Genomic DNA, 22125 nt, shown 5'->3' on the forward strand with positions numbered 1-22125 from the left:
ATGTGTAAGTTGTCCATGCCATGGGCACTAACACACCCCCATACCATCACAGATGCTGGCTTTTGAACTTTGTGCTGGTAACAATCTGGATGGTCTTTTTCCTCTTTTGTCCAGAGGACACAACGTCCATGATTTCCAAAAACAATTTAAAATGTGGACTCATCAGACCACAGCACACTTTTCCACTTTGCGTCTGTCCATTTCAAATGAACTCGGGCCCAGAGAAGGCGGCGGTGTTTCTGGATGTTGTTGATGTTTGGCTTTCACTTTGCATGGTAGAGTTTTAACTTGCACTTGTAGATGTAGCGACAAACTGTATTAACTGACAATGGTTTTCTGAAGTGTTCCTGAGCCCACGCGGTAAGATCCTTTATACAATGATGTCGGTTTTTAATGCAGTGCCAACTGAGGGATCAAAGGTCACGGGCATTCAGTGCTGGTTTTCGGCCTTGCCGCTTATGTGTAGAAAGTTCTCCAGATTCTCTGATTCTTCTGATTATAATATGGGCTTGCATCTTCTTTAAAAATCCTACAATGTGATTTCCTTTATTTTTTTTCTCATTTTGTCTCTCATAGTTGAAGTGTACCTATGATGAAAACTACAGACCTCTCTCATCTTTCTAAGTAGGCGAACTTGCACAATCAGGGACTGACTAAATACTTTTTTACCCCACTGTATTGCATTCATTTTTAATCCACCATTGTATTTGCATAAAAACAAAAATGTCTATCAGTTTGAACATTAAATATCTTGTCTTTGTGGTGTATTCAATTGAATATAGGTTGAAGAGGATTTGCAAATCACTGTATTCTGTTTTTATTTACATTTCACACAATGTCCCAACTTCATTGGAATTGGGGTTGCAACACTGCCAGTGTTTATATATTCCTCACTGACCCAGTGTGGACCCATATAGACACCGTCTGTGATAATTTAACACCCATGATTTTACTGTGTAGGGTCAACACACAAGTGCCATCTAGTGTGGCACAGACCATTCACTGACCCACCTGCTGTTCTGCATATGTGAGCCCCCTATGCCAAATAACTGCAAAGACTGGATATGGATACCACTGCAAGAGTGGTGTCTCCTCTGCATGGGTGATATCAAACTGTATACCAAAAGTGAAGTGCCTAATGAGAGGGGTCAGGCCAAGTCTGGGACCTGCGTGTTACTGCATCCACCCTACTACAGAACCACTCTGGGTCCTGAATGGCAACTACCCAAGCAGAAATCTGGTCCATCCTCACCTCTTCAAACTGTCCACCTATCTACCACAGCCAGGTGAAATGGGGGCATCCCCTTGGCCTTCCCCAGCTGCTGGCATCCTCAACACTAAGGCACCTGCGTGCTGGATCATGCCCCAAGAAAGGCGTCACATGCCCAAAATGTTGTAGCTGGCATTCTCTAATCATAGTCTCTGGTGACGTAGAGAGGAGATGACATAGAAGATCAGAAACTTCCATGGGATGTACTACCAGCAGATTCAAAGGATAGCTGAGACCAAGAAATCTTACCAATAGCTAACAAAGGTTGGTCTGAAGGACAACACAGAAGTTCTCATAATGGCAGCACATGGGTCTACCATAGCAGAGAGGACCCAAGCTGCTGCCTGTCCAAAGACAGTCCAGCACATAGTGACAGGGGGGAAGATGCAATCTGAGACAGCATACACTGAGAGCCACAACCAAATAGCTGGGACCGTGTATATTAACAACAGTGCCAAATACGGACTGGCAGTGGGAAACAGCAAAAAGCCAGTTGAGTACAAAAGAGCTAAGGTGCTGTAGGACTTCAAGTTCAAGACAAATAAATAAGCCCTGGCCCATCAACCAGAGGAGAAAAGGAGAAGAAAATTACTTTTGTAGGAGACGTGGTGAATCCAAGAGATTACAGCATCAGAAAGAAAGACCATGAGAAGATCGAGAAGCATCAGGTCAAGTCTCAAACGTGCACCTTAATTTGTAAGCAAGTTCAAAACCTTACTCCTTGCATGCAATGCTCGAAGATAACACAGGGATTTTGTGTTATGTAAGAAAGCTGTACTGAATTAAAGTGGAAACACCAGTCTTTATCCTATCAAAAGTTACAGGTACGCAAATTTCATCTCAAGCAGGACGGATGTATGAACAAGCAAACTAATAGAAACATCACCACTCTGTGGCAGTGGTTCCTGGATGAGGGAATTCCATCATAAATAATAACAGCAGTAACAGTAGGTTGTGTTATTAAATTGATTATTGTTTTAGCGTCTCCAGTGAAAGTGCAGGTGTGTGCTACCTGTGCAAGCGCCTGAATGCTCGTATTAATATCTCCACTGGCAACTTGGGAGATGACAAAGTTGATGGTGGAGGCCGTGCTGTTGTGTAGGTCATCAAAATGTGGAGAGACAGAACGCATCCTTTTGGAAACAAAAACAAACACATTACCAAATGTATTTATTCCTCAATTAGCTCCGAGACATTCTGAGTTTTGTTTCATATCTCATAATATTTTTGAATTTGGACAGAAAACAGCAGGAATGTGAAGCACAACATTAGTGAGACATTAGCGTGTTTGTGTGATGGTGCTTATGTCTCCGGCTGTATTTATTACTTGGGTTCAGGGATCATGATGGGCTCCAACAGCTCATCCAGCTTGTGCTGGACGAGGTCTGGCAGCTCACTGACTCGGCTCTGGTCCGTCTCGATCATGTCCAGGTCTAATTGGAACTCCTTGGGGATGGACGGGTGGGCTGACTCGCTGTGATGTGCATTCTGGCGAGCTTGGCTGAAGGGATGGTGAGGAGATGAAGACCATGAAGGTAGAGGACAGGAAGAGGACAGGATATTCAGTCCACTGTACTACAGATCAGTGCCATTCAGATCCAGCCCTTTCTGTTTCGAATCTTTGGATTTTTCTGTGGAACTATCCAGTAGTTCTCTGTCTAATCTGGATGAATCTAAAGCAAGGAGACAAACATTTGGCTTTCAATCTCAAAATGGACTGGGGGTAGCTGTTAGTATGAAAACGCTCGTCAGAGTGACGGTGTCTTTGGACGTCTGAGGACTGGACCTGATCAACACTGATCTTAAAACAACATAGAACATCTGGCGGCAACAAAACCATCCACTGAAAACCTACGCTGACATCTTTATGAGAAGCGAGCGGTTCATGATGAAAGTATCCCAACAGTTCAGCAGTTCTGTGTGTCTTCAGGATTATAAATACCAGTAATCTGTTTGAAATTAAAGTGCAATGACATCACTCAGTACTGTAGAGAACTGACAAATTAACAATTCATGGAACTCTGACTGTACAACAGGAGACAAACAATATAAAACTGATAAGTAGAATATGAAGTTACTTATTCTTCTTTCAACAAATACATCTGAAGCCTCCAATTATTGTCCAATACAAAAATAAAACTGACTGCTTCGATCGGATCAGATATTTTTTATTCATCAATAGACATAAATACTGTATATCTACATAAGCAGGAGTGAAGATGTCTCACATTTACTGAGAATAAAACACAGTTTAAAATGTAATGCCTTTAAAGCATAATCTGACCACAGTCAATCAATCAATCAATCAATCAACTTTTTTCTTATATAGCGCCAAATCACAACAAACAGTTGCCCCAAGGCGCTCTATACTGCAAGGCAAGGCCATACAATAATTATGAAAAACCCCAACGGTCAAAACGACCCCCTATGAGCAAGCACTTGGCTACAGTGGGAAGGAAAAACTCCCTTTTAACAGGAAGAAACCTCCAGCAGAACCAGGCTCAGGGAGGGGCAGTCTTCTGCTGAGACTGGTTGGGGCTGAGGGAAAGAACCAGGAAAAAGACATGCTGTGAAGGGGGGCAGAGATCGATCACTAATGATTAAATGCAGAGTGATGCATACGGAGCAAAAAGAGAAAGAAACAGTGCATCATGGGAACCCCCCCACAGTCTACGTCTAAAGCAGCATAACCAAGGGATGGTCCAGGGTCACCTGATCCAGCCCTAACTATAAGCCTTAGCGAAAAGGAAAGTTTTAAGCCTAATCTTAAAAGTAGAGAGGGTGTCTGTCTCCCTGATCTGAATTGGGAGCTGGTTCCACAGGAGAGGAGCCTGAAAGCTGAAGGCTCTGCCTCCCATTCTACTCTTACAAACCCTAGGAACTACAAGTAAGCCTGCAGTCTGAGAGCGAAGCGCTCTAATGGGGTAATATGGTACTACGAAGTCCCTAAGATAAGATGGGACCTGATTATTCAAAACCTTATAAGTAAGAAGAAGAATTTTAAATTCTATTCTAGAATTAACATGAAGCCAATGAAGAGAGGCCAACACGGGTGAGATATGCTCTCTCCTGCTAGTCCCCGTCAGTACTCTAGCTGCAGCATTCTGAACCAACTGAAGGCTTTTTAGGGAACTTTTAGGACAACCTGATAATAATGAATTACAATAGTCCAGCCTAGAGGAAATAAATGCATGAAATAATTTTTCAGCATCACTCTGAGACAAGACCTTTCTGATTTTAGAGATATTGCGTAAATGCAAAAAGGCAGTCCTACATATTTGTTTAATATGCGCTTTGAATGACATATCCTGATCAAAAATGACTCCAAGATTTCTCACAGTATTACTAGAGATCAGGGAAATGCCATCCAGAGTAACGATCTGGTTAGACACCATGCTTCTAAGATTTGTGGGGCCAAGTACAATAACTTCAGTTTTATCTGAGTTTAAAAGCAGGAAATTAGAGGTCATCCATGTCTTTATGTCTGTAAGACAATCCTGCAGTTTAGCTAATTGGTGTGTATCCTCTGGCTTCATGGATAGATAAAGCTGGGTATCATCTGCGTAACAATGAAAATTTAAGCAATACCGTCTAATAATACTGCCTAAGGGAAGCATGTATAAAGTGAATAAAATTGGTCCTAGCACAGAACCTTGTGGAACTCCATAATTAACTTTAGTCTGTGAAGAAGATTCCCCATTTACATGAACAAACTGTAATCTATTAGACAAATATGATTCAAACCACCGCAGCGCAGTGCCTTTAATACCTATGACATGCTCTAATCTCTGTAATAAAATTTTATGGTCAACAGTATCAAAAGCAGCACTGAGGTCCAACAAAACAAGCACAGAGATGAGTCCACTGTCCGAAGCCATAAGAAGATCATTTGTAACCTTCACTAATGCTGTTTCTGTACTATGATGAATTCTAAAACCTGACTGAAACTCTTCAAATAGACCATTCCTCTGCAGGTGATCAGTTAGCTGTTTTACAACTACCCTCTCAAGAATCTTTGAGAGAAAAGGAAGGTTGGAGATTGGCCTATAATTAGCTAAGATAGCTGGGTCAAGTGATGGCTTTTTAAGTAATGGTTTAATTACTGCCACCTTAAAGGCCTGTGGTACATAACCAACTAACAAAGATAGATTGATCATATTTAAGATTGAAGCACTGAATAATGGTAGGACTTTCTTGAGCAGCCTGGCAGGAATGGGGTCTAATAAACATGTTGATGGTTTGGATGAAGTAACTAATGAAAATAACTCAGACAGAACAATCAGAGAGAAAGAGTCTAACCAAATACCGGCATCACTGAAAGCAGCCAAAGATAACGATACATCTTTGGGATGGTTATGAGTAATTTTTTCTCTAATAGTCAAACTTTTGTTAGCAAAGAAAGTCATGAAGTCATTACTAGTTAAATTTAATGGAATACTCAGCTCAATAGAGCTCTGACTCTTTGTCAGCCTGGCTACAGTGCTGAAAAGAAACCTGGGGTTGTTCTTATTTTCTTCAATTAGTGATGAGTAGAAAGATGTCCTAGCTTTACGGAGGGCTTTTTTATAGAGCAACAAACTCTTTTTCCAGGCTAAGTGAAGATCTTCTAAATTAGTGAGACGCCATTTCCTCTCCAACTTACGGGTTATCTGCTTTAAGCTACGAGTTTGTGAGTTATACCACGGAGTCAGACACTTCTGATTTAAAGCTCTCTTTTTCAGAGGAGCTACAGCATCCAAGGTTGTCTTCAATGAGGATGTAAAACTATTGACGAGATACTCTAACTCCCTTACAGAGTTTAGGTAGCTACTCTGCTCTGTGTTGGTATATGACATTAGAGAACATAAAGAAGGAATCATATCCTTAAACCTAGTTACAGCGCTTTCTGAAAGACTTCTAGTGTAATGAAACTTATTCCCCACTGCAGGGTAGTCCATCAGGGTAAATGTAAATGTTATTAAAAAATGATCAGACAGAAGGGAGTTTTCAGGGAATACTGTTAAGTCTTCTATTTCCATACCATAAGTCAGAACAAGATCTAAGATATGATTAAAGTGGTGGGTGGACTCATTTACATTTTGAGCAAAGCCAATAGAGTCTAATAATAGATTAAATGCAGTGTTGAGGCTGTCATTCTCAGCATCTGTGTGGATGTTAAAATCGCCCACTATAATTATCTTATCTGAGCTAAGCACTAAGTCAGACAAAAGGTCTGAAAATTCACAGAGAAACTCACAGTAACGACCAGGTGGACGATAGATAATAACAAATAAAACTGGTTTTTGGGACTTCCAATTTGGATGGACAAGACTAAGAGACAAGCTTTCAAATGAATTAAAGCTCTGTCTGGGTTTTTGATTAATTAATAAGCTGGAATGGAAGATTGCTGCAAATCCTCCGCCCCGGCCCGTGCTACGAGCATTCTGACAGTTAGTGTGACTCGGGGGTGTTGACTCATTTAAACTAACATATTCATCCTGCTGTAACCAGGTTTCTGTTAGGCAGAATAAATCAATACGTTGATCAATTATTATATCATTTACCAACAGGGACTTAGAAGAGAGAGACCTAATGTTTAATAGACCACATTTAACTGTTTTAGTCTGTGGTGCAGTTGAAGGTGCTATATTATTTTTTCTTTTTGAATTTTTATGCTTAAATAGATTTTTGCTGATTATTGGTGGCCTGGGAGCAGACACCGTCTCCACGGGGACGGGGCAACGAGGGGACGGCAGGGGGAGAGAAGCTGCAGAGAGGTGTATAAGACCACAGCTCTGCCTCCTGGTCCCAACGCTGGATAGTCACAGTTTGGAGGATCCAAGAAAATTGGCCAGATTTCTAGAAATGAGAGCTGCTCCATCCAAAGTGGGATGGATGCCGTCTCTCCTAACAAGACCAGGTTTTCCCCAGAAGCTTTGCCAATTATCAATGAAGCCCACCTCATTTTTTGGACATCACTCAGACAGCCAGCAATTCAAGGAGAACATGCGGCTAAACATGTCACTCCCGGTCTGATTGGGGAGGGGCCCAGAGAAAACTACAGAGTCCGACATTGTTTTTGCAAAGTTACACACCGATTTAATGTTAATTTTAGTGACCTCCGATTGGCGTAACCGAGTGTCATTACTGCTGACGTGAATTACAATCTTACCAAATTTACGCTTAGCGTTAGCCAGCAATTTCAAATGTCCTTCGATGTCGCCTGCTCTGGCCCCCGGAAGACAATTGACAATGGTTACTGGTGTCGCTAACTTCACATTTCTCAAAACAGAGTCGCCAATAACCAGAGTTTGATCCTTGGCGAGTGTATCGTCGAGTGGGGAAAAACGGTTAGAGATGTGAACGGGTTGACGGTGTACACGGGGCTTCTGTTTAGGGCTACGCTTCCTCCTCACAGTCACCCAGTCAGCCTGCTTTCCCGACTGCCCGGGATCTGCCAGGGGGGAACTAACGGCGGCTAAGCTACCTTGGTCCGCACCGACTACAGGGGCCTGGCTAGCTGTAGAATTTTCCACGGTGCGGAGCCGAGTCTCCAATTCGCCCAGCCTGGCCTCCAAAGCTACGAATAAGCTGCACTTATTACAAGTACCATTACTGCTAAAGGAGGCCGAGGAATAACTAAACATTTCACACCCAGAGCAGAAAAGTACGGGAGAGACAGGAGAAGCCGCCATGCTAAATCGGCTAAGAGCTAGTAGCTACGCAACCTAGCGGATTCCTAAAAACACACAAAGTGAATAATGTGTAAATAATTTAGAGGTGATTCAGCAGAAGGAGTGCCTTAATTAAGGCACCAAACAGGCCATGAAGCAGCACAGGTAACGCACAACAACAGCGAACGCACGACAACGGTGCTAAAATAAAATAAAAATCGACTAAACACGCTGTGGAGCAGCACAGGTAACGCACGACAACAGTGCTAAAAAAAAATTAAAAAAAATAAATAAATAAATAAAAATGAAAGCGTTAGCAAGCTAGTTAGCTTGCCAACGCTGATGAAAGTTAGCTGATAAAAGTGCTCCGTCGCGATGTTTCGACCGTTAGAGGTCTTCCTTAGGCGTTGGAGCACAGTAAAAAAGTAAAAAAAGTAAAAAGTAAAAAAGTCTTGAAAAAGACTGTTAGTTCAAAGTCCAAAGCAGCAGGTAGCAGTCTCTGTGTAAACAGTCCCAACAGAGAGCCAAAATTCTGATGCAATCTCACTCCCTCTCCTCTGTCTCCTCTCATGGGAGGAAACAGTCACAGGGAAAACAAATAAAAATGCCAAGTGGATCAGTGATGATGTGATTATACAGGACGATCAAACTCAAAAATGAATGATAACAATGTCCCGTGAGTAGTCATTTATACTACAAAGCATACTTTATAACACCACAGTGACCATATCTAACAAAGGAAGTGTCCTTACCACAGCAATATGAACCTGCCTTATGGTCTCTCTGCCAGCAGAACTATGAACAAGCAAAAAACCAATGCTGCATTTTCATTTTTCACTACAGGGAGAAGAGCCTGAGAACTGTACTGGAGCATCGCACCAACAGCTGGCGTTTAGCACTACACGTTCACCTCCGTATTCCCAGGTTAGTCCATGTGCCCACAACTTTCCAACAGTGGCAGCTCGGTGCGGGTTAATATTTACACCAAGTTTGTGATGCACTATAATGAGTAATGCAAGTTCTTTCAGCACCTCCCTTTTTGCTTGGGGTCAACACAGCAGATCAGATATGGATCTGAATGTTGAGCTTTAAGCTAGATGTCCTTCCTGACAACTCCACATCACATGGAGAATGTGCATGGGGGCAAGGGCGCAATTTGGTAAAATGTATTCATAAATATGAAAGAATAGGCTCTTAATAATTATTAACTATCGCTTACTGTATTTTTTTTTCTCAAGATTTGTTTTTGCATAAGTTTGAAACAACAGATCATAAGTTTAGGATAAATTACTTATCATGAATTTAATTTTCGAAGTGGCACTAATGACAACACTCATACTGAACAGAATTTCGCTTGCATAGACTGATTCTGGAGGTCAAGCAATAATTGCAGATGGGCTTTCTGAGGTCCCAGATAGCTTTTCTGATTTCCTTTTCTAACTTTCAGAATTTAGTAAAGTAAGTAGCATGTGGTCCATTGATACTTATGTGTAGACACTAGTCCCTAGAGGCAACTATTTTTGGTTTCAAATCTGGGCAAATGCAGTCACAGAAAATTCTGAATGTGACAAACAAGAAACAGGTGTTGTAAACAAGTCAATGCTGCTAAAAATACAAACTTGCAGAAACAAAGATAATATTCTGACATAGTTTTGCACATAAGACTGACATAGCATGTTTCAAGTACACACATATATGTCAGAAGGTGGGGGGACATACCATATTCTGTCCCCCCTGGTTGAAAAGGTGGGGGGGGACATGTCCCCCCTATCCCCCACCAAATTGCGCCCATGCATGGAAGAATTGAAGTGGGAACCTTCTGTTTAGTAACTGAGGGCACTGATGACTAGGTCACCATGTTGGACAAATACACTGTAATGAGTAAAATATGTCAACACTAACATATTGATTATCATGCAGGAGTGTTTAATAACAGTATTTACAGGTTTCCAGCTCTGGATTATTTTCTTGAGAATTTGTGCAACAAACAAACTGAGGAACCTGCACTCCATACTTGCTGAATCACGCCTGTAGACCATCTCTGACATATGTTGTGATGAGACTGAATTCATTTGCGATATACAGCAGTTGCAATAGACCAGTTTGCAATGACGGGAAAATTTACGATGTTACAGCAGAACAGTGAGTCACAGAAAAATAGTGCAAGTATGCAAAAATAAGGTAAAAGAAAAATAAACACCAAATTACGGAGGTCAAGTTCTGTACAGAATCACAACATATACAGTAAAATAGAATACACTGTATAAGCATTCAAGAAAGAAGAATGTTTTGTAATATTGCACATGAGTGTTCAAGTGATGTTGAAGCATGTTCATCGACAGTCCTGCCTGTGGATTGTGTTAATTAACCTTTCAACACGCTTCGAGCTTCTTCTTACTCCCCACAGTTGCTCAGATCCTGTTTTGACCAGTTCTGAATTGTAACTTCATTCTCCCTGATAACTTCAGAAACTCTGACCTTAAACTATACATATGCTCTATAACACTATTAGCACAATTATTTAAACCTTCAGTCGCTCACGCCTGAGGTGGAAAACATGAAAAAGACAGCGACCAGAGATGAAGTTCACATGTAGTACACTGACCATCTTAACGTCTATGTATGTACATGTGGAAATCAACCCTTTCACTGATTTAAGTCTAAATCGTTTTCAGTTGCATACACACATCTCCAGGATGCAGAAACTCTTTGTTTAAAAGGGTTACTGCAAACAACTGCCTTTCTCAAAGTGCGTAACACACGAGTAGCTTTAAGACATCAATTAAATTACTTTGAATGCATCACTGTTGGTTCCAGACCAGGTTGACATGAGTATTGCACAAGCTGCAGATCTACTGGGATTGTCACACACAACTTGGGAATGGCCCAGGGAATGGCCCACAAACGAAGAAACACCCAGTGAGTGGCAGCTCTCAGGGCAAACATGGCTGTTTTGATGGAAAAGGTCTGAGAACAATGACCAGATTGGTTCAAGCTGATAGAAAGCCACTAACAACTCAGATTTAGAAGAATATGTGAAACCTTGAAGGAGATTGGCTACAGAAGCAGAAAATGACACCAGGTGCCACTTCCTATCAGCCAAGGCCCACAGCCAGGTCAGGAATTTAGTACAAACAACAAGAAACCATGGACCATCCTGTCTGTATCAACAGTTGGTGTTGTTATGGTGTTGTCAATATGGCCCAACATCTCACAGGAATGATTCCACCATTATGTTGAAGCTATGCCACCGAGCTAATACTAACCAGGTCTACTCAATGAAGTGGCCAGTGGGTGTGTACTGCATATTCAGGTATAAAGACGGTTTACATATTTTACACTCAAAGTTTAGCTGACTCATAAAACCACGGTGTATCCAGAAAGTATTCACAGCACTTCACTTTTTCCACATTTTGTTATGTTCCAGCCTTACTCCAAAATGGAGTAAATTCATTTTTTCCCACTCAAAATTTGATTTGCAACACCCCATAATGACAGGGTGAAAAATTTTTTTCTCTTTAGTTTTGATAAAAATAAAAAACTAAGAAATCTCATGTCCATAAGTATTCACAGTCTTTGCTCAATTCTTTGTTGATGCACCTTCGGCGGCAATTACAGCATCAAGTCTTCTTGAATATGATGCCTCAACCTTGGTGCACCTATCATTGTACAGTTTGGTCCATTCCTCTTTGCAGCACCTCTCAAGCTCCATCAGGTTGGATGGGGAGCGTCGGTGCACAGACATTTTCAGATCTCTTCAAAGATGTTCAGTCAGAGTCAGGTCTGGACTCTGGCTGGACCACTCAAGGACATTCACAGAGTTGTCCTGAAGACACTCCTTTGATATCTGGGAGGTGATGGTCTAGTGGTTAAGGTGTTGGGCTTGAGACCAGAAGATCCTGGGTTCAAATCCTCGCCTGACTGGAAAATCACTAAGGGCCCTTGGGCAAGGCCTTTAGTCCCCTATTGCTCCCGGTGTGTAGTGAGCGCCTTGTATGGCAGCACCCTGACATCGGGGTGAATGTGAGGCATAATTGTAAAGCGCTTTGAGCGTCTGATGCAGATGGAAAAGCGCTATATAAATGCAGTCCATTTATATCTTGGTTGTGTGCTTAGGGTCACAGTCCTGCTGAAAGATGAACCGTCGCCCCAGTCTGAGGTCAAGAGCGCTCTGGAGCAGGTTTTCATCCAGGGTGTCTCTGTACATTGCAACTTTCATCTTTCTCTCAGTCCTGACTAGTCTCCCAGTTCCTGCTGCTGAAAAACATCCCCACAGCATGATACTGCCGCCACCATGCTTCACTGTAGAGATGGTGCCTGGTTTCCTCCAAACATGACACCTGGCATTCACACCAAAAGGTTCAATCTTTGTCTCATCAAACCAGAGAATCTTGTTTTTGTGGTCTGAGAGTCCTTCAAGTGGCTTTTGTTAAACTCCAGGTGGGCTGCCATGTGCCTTTTACCTGTCTGGCCACTCTACCATACAGGCCTGATTGGTGGATTGCTGCAGAGATGGTTGTCCTTCTGGAAGGTTCTTCTCTCTCCACAGAGGAATGCTGGAGCTCTGACAGAGTGACCATCGGGTTCTTGGTCACCTCCCTGACTAAGGCCCTTCTCCCCGATCGCTCAGTTTAGACGGCGACCAGCTCCAGGAAGAGTCCTGGTGGATCCAAACTTCTTCCATTTACAGATGATGGAGGCCACTGTGCTCATTGGGACCTTCAAAGCAGCAGAAATATTTCTGTATCCTTCTCCAGATTTGAGTCTCCAGACAATCCTGTCTCAGAGGTCTACAGACAATTCCTTTGACTTCATGCTTGGTTTGTGCTCTGACTGTCAACTGTGGGACCTTATATGTAGACAGGTGTGTGTCTTTCGAAATCATGTCCAATCAAATGAATTTACTCCAGGTGGACTCCAGTTAAGCTGTAGAAACATCTCAGGGATGATCAGCAGAAACAGGAGGCACCTGAGCTCAATTTTGAGCTTCATGGTCAAGGCTGTGAATACTTATACGTACATGTGATTTCTTAGTTTGTTTTTTCTCTATTTTTAATAAATTCGCAAAAATCTAAAATCTGTCATTATGGAGTATTGTGTGTAGAATTTTGAGGAGAAAAAAAGGAATTCCATCCATTCTGGAGTAAAGTTGTAACATAAAAATGTGGAAAAGGGGAAGCATTGTGAATACTTTCCGGACGCACGGTATTTCTGGTCCCAGCACCTGGTGAAATGAGTAAAGCTACAACTGAATAACAGAAAAGAGTTTAACTGTAAACTATGTAAGACTGTAGTTGTAGGTCTTCCTGGATTTCATACAATGAATCCTGTCCTTTGCAATTAACCCGTCCCAGTTACAAATGAGTCACAGTGCAAGCACTCAGGGCAGTGAGGACGTATTCCACAGCTGTACGTGCTTCTGAGCAAAGCAGTGGATGGAGCATTAAGTCTGACAAAAAATATAATCTCTAGACAGAGAGGAAGTGGATTTAAACAGGTGGGAGCAGAGTACTACTGCGTTCCAGTTCTGCTCCACGTGATGCCTCCCATTTCCATTTTAACAAAAGGAGGCTTTTAAGTTACAATTTGTTTGTTACCTGGCAATCATGAAGAGAAAATGCACACCACCACCACCACAACAACAGGTATGAACCTAAAACAACCTGCTGCTGAACTTCACTTTAACAACCAATGAACATCTGACACCTTCAAGCATCCATGGGTCACATTACCTCATTAACAAACACCACACTCATCAGGTGACAAGTAAAAATCATTCGTGAAACAAATGCACAGTTAAGACAGCCTGGAATAGTTCTGCTGAAAGCCTCGAACATGTCATGGATAAACCTTCCAAGAGAGCATGCATTCCCACCACACATTACCGCCACAGAAACAACACTGCTGAGAGCACCTGGAGCTGGTCAGGTTACACTTCTTAGCCAATCACAGCAGCACACAACGGAATGCCTGATCAACAGATCAAGATGAAAAAAAAAAAATCATCAAAACTGTGGTCAGCTCAAATTTGCACATTTGCAGCAGTCAGTCAGTCAGCATCATCAGTCCAGAATCATGTTGATTTAAGTTGAACTGGTGGACCCAAACATGACTATGTCTGATTTCACCTGCACAGGTAAGATGTCTACTGCTGGAAAATGTTCTGTGGTGGATCTGTCAGCACTGATATGGAAATGATAAATAGACAACGACTGAAGAGCCACTTAGTCACTCATTGGACAATGACTGGAGAAAGATGAGTTCTGATGGAAACACACAGAGGATGAGGAAGAGGTACTCACATCCTGTACGTGCGATACATGATTCTGCTCCAGAAAGGAAGGCAGGCGGAGCAGAGAGAGAGAGAGAGAGAGAGAAAGAAAGAGAGAGAGAGAGAGAGAGGAAACCACAAAGGAAGAACGATGAGGGCTCAAAACACACACACACTCAGTCCGTGTGTTTCTGGAACATTCCTGCTAAATACGTCTGAACAAACATGCAGTGACTTAAACCAGGAGGAGAAGGTGGGTTGATAATCCACAGCGTGCACAGGAGTGTTGGAGTCCAAACATGCAGGAAAGTTGAGTGAGAACACAACACATCAGCTGAAAACACACTCAGCTGATCTCAGAACCAACAGACCACGCAGAACAGCCGAGCTCTATGTTAAATTAGAAAAAAAGAAGCTTTAAAATGTAAAATAATTGACAGTAACAATGTGAAATGATCAAAATAAATAAAAGGAACACAAGGTAGAGAATTTTTTTATACTGCTGATATTCCGTCTTATTTTTTGAACTTATAAGTTGGGCTGAAATCATTCTTGACCTTCTGTTAATTTGACAGCATAAAAATTTGTTCTACGAATGTATGATTTAGGTATTTATTTATGCAAACTGGTATGTTTTGTTTCTTAGTTGACTTCAGTAAACTAAGCTTTCTGGAAAAAAGCACTACTTACTTATTTTTCTAAATCTTTTTGACCTTTCACACGCTGATGCATTTATTTTATAGCATTCTTTTTCTCTCTCAGTCCTTTACATGCATTTTTGTTTGTTTTGTTGACCCTCATCATATCTTATTATATCACATAGCACGATCACCAGCAGGTGGCGGTGTGGGCACAAGATGGCACAGTAAGTTACTTCTTACTAAAATCGTGACTTGGAGCTCAGTGTTGTGTGCTTTCAATAAAGATGAGTGTTGACCGTTCAGCTTGCATTTGTTTCAGGCAGTGGCTCTCAAACTGTGAAGCGCCCCCTTCTGAGAGATGTGGAGGCATTACAAAAATGGCGTGACAAAAGACAAGCACAATTCAAGCTAAACTGCATCAAAAAAGTAAAATAAAATAAAAAATTCCCATCACACTGTAAAATCTAATTCAGATGACATGCTGACTAATGATTAACAGGCACCAGTTCTTCTGAATCAGTAAGTCCAGCTGAGGGAAGCCACTTCAAAATTGGGATAGCTCTGTGACACTTCTGCCGGAGAGCAGGAGAAACATTCAGCACTAAAGATCTGACTGCTGACCGCACAGCTCCAAAAACGGATCCAAATCCCATCAGGTTTCTTCAGAGAAACTCTGAATACATGCATTTTCAGGATGTTCCAGAGAGCACTGTCTGCTACCTGTGAGTCCAACATCTATAAATGGATACCAGTGTTGCAGACCGAACCCCCCCCCCCCCCCCCCCCCCCCCCAAAAAAAAATCTTTCAGCCCTGAAGGCAGGGCGGACCGTTCAGCCTGCGACACCAGCCTTGGCTGGAGAAGCAACCCGTGTGGGACTCGCACCCTATCCAAAGGGAGTCTTGGACAGTTTTCTGCTTCACACTATAGAATACCAGCCTCAATGGACCTCAAGGCCTATTTAGGACTTACTGCAATTCTCCCAGAGAGCAACCCAGCCAACCAAGTCAAACTCTTCATGAAAATCATCAGACTGCAAAGAAGCACCGCTGATATTTATAGTTGATTCATAGTAGATGACTGACCTTTTGAGTGTGGAGCCAGACTGCTGTGCAGACCGAGCAGTGAGTAACTGCGTTTGAATCCTGTTACACCTCTATTCCACAGACTGCCATTCTTCTAGAGTCACCCACAATCCAAAAAAGTATAAAAATGGGATGAAACGGGTTGGTTTATAAAGGGCAGACCTGGCAAACCACTGGAAAATGAAATTAAGGAGATGCACCCTCAGCCAGAACCACAAGAAACACTGCTTCGGCTTTACATTTTTGCCAGGATGGAGCACAAACAAACACGTCTCAAGCTGTACTCACTGGGAACAGCCTGTTTAAAGCCACTCAAACATGACTGAAGCTGTTAAACACCCGGAAGTTACCACGTACTATGAATGATTTTGGGAATCAGGTTGAAATTTTTTAACAATTTAAAACTTTGACCCCAATTTCAAAACTGGGGCAGATGATGGCTGTAACGACTATGTATATTGTTTGTTCAAGTTGACAAAGATGAATCAAGAAGTTACTATGATGCTTCAACATATGGCCCAATTTGCTATTCGAGATTAATCATGAAATAACTGCGCTGTGTGGAATAGTCCCATTAAGAATTGTCCTTGTAAGCACCTTTCCTGGTACAGAGATTATTGTAATACCACTGTATTTATAGTAATCCAGCGACTGCAGGCACTTTCTTCATTTCCATAGGGATGACACCGATATCCCAGAACAAATTTTGTCCACAAAGCCAAGAGAACGGCATCCCCACCTGCCTGGAGGAGTTCAATCCCTGGTTCTCTCCCTCTGTGACCTCTCCAACATTTGGTGGTTCAATGCTGAGTTGGGGAAGGGAAAAAAAAAAAAAAAAAAAAAAAAAATCAGCCTGAAGTATCCATCAAGCCATCAGAATAAAAAAAGTTGTAAATTCTCTTTCTTCATTTGTAAACTCAGAGACGCTCAGTGAGGATCAATCAATCAATCAATCAATTTTATTTATATAGCGCCAAATCACAACAAACAGTTGCCCCAAGGCGCTTTATATTGTAAGGCAAGGCCATACAATAATTACGTAAAAACCCCAACGGTCAAAACGACCCCCTGTGAGCAAGCACTTGGCGACAGTGGGAAGGAAAAACTCCCTTTTAACAGGAAGAAACCTCCAGCAGAACAAGGCTCAGGGAGGGGCAGTCTTCTGCTGGGACTGGTTGGGGCTGAGGGAGAGAACCAGGAAAAAGACATGCTGTGGAGGGGAGCAGAGATCAATCACTAATGATTAAAGGCAGAGTGGTGCATACAGAGCAAAAAGAGAAAGAAACACTCAGTGCATCATGGGAACCCCCCAGCAGTCTAAGTCTATAGCAGCATAAGTAAGGGATGGTTCAGGGTCACCTGATCCAGCCCTAACTATAAGCTTTAGCAAAAAGGAAAGTTTTAAGCCTAATCTTAAAAGTAGAGACGATATCTGTCTCCCTGATATGAATTGGGAGCTGGTTCCACAGGAGAGGAGCCTGAAAGCTGAAGGCTCTGCCTCCCATTCTACTCTTACAAACCCTAGGAACTACAAGTAAGCCTGCAGTCAGAGCGAAGCGCTCTATTGGGGTGATATGGTACTATGAGGTCCCTAAGATAAGATGGGACCTGATTATTAAAAACCTTATAAGTAAGAAGAAGAATTTTAAATTCTATTCTAGAATTAACAGGAAGCCAATGAAGAGAGGCAAATATGGGTGAGATATGCTCTCTCCTTCTAGTCCCCGTTAGTACTCTAGCTGCAGCATTTTGAATTAACTGAAGGCTTTTCAGGGAACTTTTACGACAACCTGATAATAATGAATTACAATAGTCCAGCCTAGAGGAAATAAATGCATGAATTAGTTTTTCAGCATCACTCTGAGACAAGACATTTCTAATTTTAGAGATATTGCGTAAATGCAAAAAAGCAGTCCTACATATTTGTTTAATATGCGCACTGAATGACATATCCTGATCAAAAATGACTCCAACATTTCTCACAGTATTACTAGAGGTCAGGGTAATGCCATCCAGAGTAAGGATCTGGTTAGACACCATGTTTCTAAGATTTGTGGGGCCAAGTACAATAACTTCAGTTTTATCTGAGTTTAAAAGCAGGAAATTAGAGGTCATCCATGTCTTTATGTCTGTAAGACAATCCTGCAGTTTAGCTAATTGGTGTGTGTCCTCTGGCTTCATGGATAGATAAAGCTGGGTATCATCTGCGTAACAATGAAAATTTAAGCAATGCCGTCTAATAATACTACCTAAGGGAAGCATGTATAAAGTGAATAAAATTGGTCCTAGCACAGAACCTTGTGGAACTCCATAATTAACCTTAGTCTGTGAAGAAGATTCCCCATTTACATGAACAAATTGTAATCTACTAGGTAAATATGATTCAAACCACAGTAGCGCAGTGCCTTTAATACCTATGGCATGCTCTAATCTCTGTAATAAAATTTTATGGTCAACAGTATCAAAAGCAGCACTGAGGTCTAACAGAACAAGCACAGAGATGAGTCCACTGTCTGAGGCCATAAGAAGATCATTTGTAACCTTCACTAATGCTCTTTCTGTACTATGATGAATTCTAAAACCTGACTGAAACTCTTCAAATAGACCATTCCTCTGCAGATGATCAGTTAGCTGTTTTACAACTACCCTTTCAAGAATTTTTGAGAGAAAAGGAAGGTTGGAGATTGGCCTATAATTAGCTAAGATAGCTGGGTCAAGTGATGGCTTTTTAAGTAATGGTTTAATTAGTGCCACCTTAAAAGCCTGTGGTACATAGCCAACTAACAAAGATAGATTGATCATATTTAAGATCGAAGCATTAAATAATGGTAGGGCTTCCTTGAGCAGCCTGGTAGGAATGGGGTCTAATAGACATGTTGATGGTTTGGATGAAGTAACTAATGAAAATAACTCAGACAGAACAATCGGAGATCACTCATTGGATCACTTGTTTTGTAAATATGTTAGAGGGACGGACGACAGTCTGACAATCTGTCCTTCTCAATGGCAGAACGTGGCCCGAACTTCGAGCACGGTGTGAGCAGGGGAACATCTGGCACACAAACTGTGACCCGGTGAGGAAAAATGACGGCTGGTCATTGAGGCGTTTCACGATGATACACAGCGCCAAGCTCACAGGGAAATTCTTTTACTGGAGGAGGGTGTGGGTTAAAATTCATTTGGAAACTCAGCAGCCTGTTATAGTGATGATGTCACTCACAGTTTGTTGGAGAAGCGACTTGTAGAAGCTTCATTCCTGCGTTTGTGTGCATCTGTGTCAGGTTGCATCTAAACCTTAGCGTTGTGTTCAGGTGACGTGTTTAAATCGAGAGTTACGAATGTAACTACGGTTCTATGAATTCCGGATGACCGCCAGAGGGCGGTGCTTTAGCACCTGGATAACTACATGTGCGCAGCACAGAGGTCGAGAATATATACCAACAAAGTCACGCTATTGAATGTGACCTGGGTGATGTCACTGGTTGTCTTTATATACCAGACGCACCCAAGCAACTCTGGCGGTCATCCGGAATTCATAGAACCGTAGTTACATTCGTAACTCTCGTTCTATTTCATTCCTCCTGACCGCCAGAGGGCGGTGCTTTAGCACCTGGATGACTTAATACCAACAAGGTCACGAAGAGTCACACTCACCTCACATCAGCAGTGGGGAGTGGAGGCAGACAACACCGTCAAAGTCACCGCAGGAGGAGCAGCCACATTCAGTCTGTAATAGCGGGCGAAGGTAAGGACGAAGCCCACGTAGCAGCAGCACAAATATCACTCAAAGGGACACCTCTCAGTGCAGCCCAGGAGGTGGACACCCCTCTGGTGGAATGGCACGTAACCTAAGGAGGCTGAAGACCTCTGGACCTGTATACTTGTAAAATGGCATCCACAACCCAATGCGAGAGTCGCTGCTTTGAGACAGCACAGCCTCTTTTCTGATCACGTAACACACAAACAGCATCCGTTTTCCGGATCCCGGCAGTCGCACTAATGTACTGCTTCAACATTCGGACAGGACACAGGGAACCTGAAACAGATAATCCTGGATCAGAATGCGGGACATACACAGCCAAGGAAACTGGCTGGTTAACACAAAAAGTTGAAATTCTCTTGGGTAAAAAGGACGGATAAGGCCACAGCGTAACCCCAGATCCGTCAGAATTCCATCGCAAACAGTCCCCAGCGACTGATAGGGCATGGAGCTCTCCCACCCGCTTAGCCAAAGACAGTGCAAGTAGAAAGGCAGTCTTCACTGACACCCATTTAAGATCAGCACTTTCAACTGGTTCAAGGGGATAAGCTTAAACCCTCCAGGACTAGAGGAAGGTCCCATGAAGGTACGCGTGCAAGCCTCGGAGGCCGCAAACGTAGAGCACCTTTCAAAAAACGACACACTAAGAGGTGTGAACCCACTGACCGGCCATCAACGTAGACATGCTGGGCAGAGATTGCAGCAACATAAACCTTCAAGGTAGCGACAGAAAGTCCTTTCTCCAGCAGTTCTTGTAAATATTTGAGGAGAATAGGCACAGGGCAATGCTCCAGGTCTAACTTTTGTTTCTCACACCACCGCGCAAACAGCTTCCATCTGTTGTCATACAAAGCCCTGGTAGAAGCAGCACGTGAATTAAGGATAGTCTGAACAACAGCCTGGTCACAAGAACTTAACAAGGAGTCTGGCCCCTCAACGGCCACACATACAGTTGAAGGCGTTCTGGGTGAGGGTGCCAAATCCTCCCCTGTAGCTGTGACAACAAATCCTTCCTCTCCGGGAGAGCACAAGATTCTCCCTCGAGGAGTTTGTAAATCATGGGAAACTAAATCCTCCCAGGCCAGAATGGAGCAACCAGCAGAACCCTGTGGCTGCTCTGATCTATCCTGTGCAGTGTCAACATCAGCAGCGGGAGAGGAGGGAAGGCATAAAGGAGGCAATCCGGCCACGGGTGAGCCAATGCATCCTGCCCCAGCGGGCTGTCTGGTTCCAAGAGGGAGTACCATCGTGGGCAATGTGTCGAGGTGCTTGAAGCGAAAAGGTCCACTTCCGATGCACCATATTTCTGCCAGATCATTTGGACCACAATCGGGTTCAGTCTCCACTCTCCCGGTGGTGGTTTCTGTCTGGAGAGTAAATCAGCTGTGCTGTTCTGTACACTGGGCAGATGAAATGCTCTGACACTTTGAAGGCGAGGCAACGCCCATAAGAGAAGCTTCCGAGTTTCTGCCAATGAGTGATTGGACCTGGTGCCCCCCAATGGTTTATGTGATAGACTGTTGATGTGTTGTCCGACCGGACAAGAACATGTCTTCCTCTCAGGGCCGGGAGGAAACGCTTGAGAGCCAGTTGCACAGCGCGAAGCTCCAGCAGGTTTATGTGTTGGAGTCTCTCCTGAGGACTCCAGACACCCCTCACCATCCTGTGATTCCACACGGCCCCTCAACCTTTGAGTGATGCATCTGTAACAACCACCTCTCGGCGAGAAGGAACAGAGCCTAGAGGGACACCCTTGCAGATGAAGTCCACGTTCCCCCAGGGTCTGAGGTGCAGAAGGCACTGGTTGGAGAGTCGTACAAGCCTGTGCTGATGCAACTTTGAGTTGAGGCCTAGGTTGTTGATCCATATCTATAGGGGACGTAAGAACAGAAGTCCCATAGGTATCACTAGCGACATTGCAGTCAATTTGCCCATCAACCGGAGCAGCGTCACAGCCCGTTGAATGTGTGAGACGAGACGAATTACACTGTCCACTCTCTGCGGGGACGGCGATGCAGTCATAGTCAGGGAGTTGATGGCAATGCTGATGAAGGTCATTTGTTGACTGGGAACAAGAGAACTCTTTGCAAAGTTCACTGTGAGTTCTAAATGAGAGACATGGTTCAGTAGAAGAGCTGCGTCATTGTGCGCCTGCTCCTGAGTCGGAGCGCAGACAAGCCAATCGTCTAAGTAGGGTAGGATTCTTAATCCAAGAGCTTGCAGTGGGGCTAGTGCTGCAGCCATACATCTGGTAAATGTACGAGTGGCGAGAGAGAGGCCGAAAGGAAGCACCCTGAACTGGTATGCCTGACCTTCGAAAGCAAAGCAGAGAAACTGCCTGTGATGAGGCGCCACTGGCACATGGAAATAGGCATCTTTTAAGTCGACACTTGTGAACCAGTCTCCTGGTGTGATAGTTTGAAGGACGTCTACTGTGCGGAGCATG

The 22125-nt window shown here is 43.1% G+C and overlaps 1 protein-coding gene across 3 annotated transcripts in view; it reads right to left on the reverse strand.

Annotated features, from left to right (window-relative positions):
* Positions 1-22125, reverse strand: part of ckap5 (cytoskeleton associated protein 5) — a 250007-nt gene that overhangs the window by 48507 nt on the left and 179375 nt on the right. For 2 of the 3 annotated variants that reach the window (XM_034175711.1, XM_034175713.1), the window contains 3 exons: positions 14226-14249; positions 2598-2771; positions 2283-2403 (listed from right to left, as the gene is read on the reverse strand). In XM_034175711.1, the coding sequence (XP_034031602.1) occupies positions 2283-2403; positions 2598-2771; positions 14226-14249 (319 nt within the window). The remainder of the gene's footprint in view (positions 1-2282; positions 2404-2597; positions 2772-14225; positions 14250-22125) is intronic. The other variant, XM_034175712.1, reaches the window with a different exon arrangement.

The sequence above is a fragment of the Thalassophryne amazonica genome, chromosome 8 (genome assembly GCF_902500255.1).
Source record: "Thalassophryne amazonica chromosome 8, fThaAma1.1, whole genome shotgun sequence".
NCBI lineage: Eukaryota > Metazoa > Chordata > Actinopteri > Batrachoidiformes > Batrachoididae > Thalassophryne > Thalassophryne amazonica.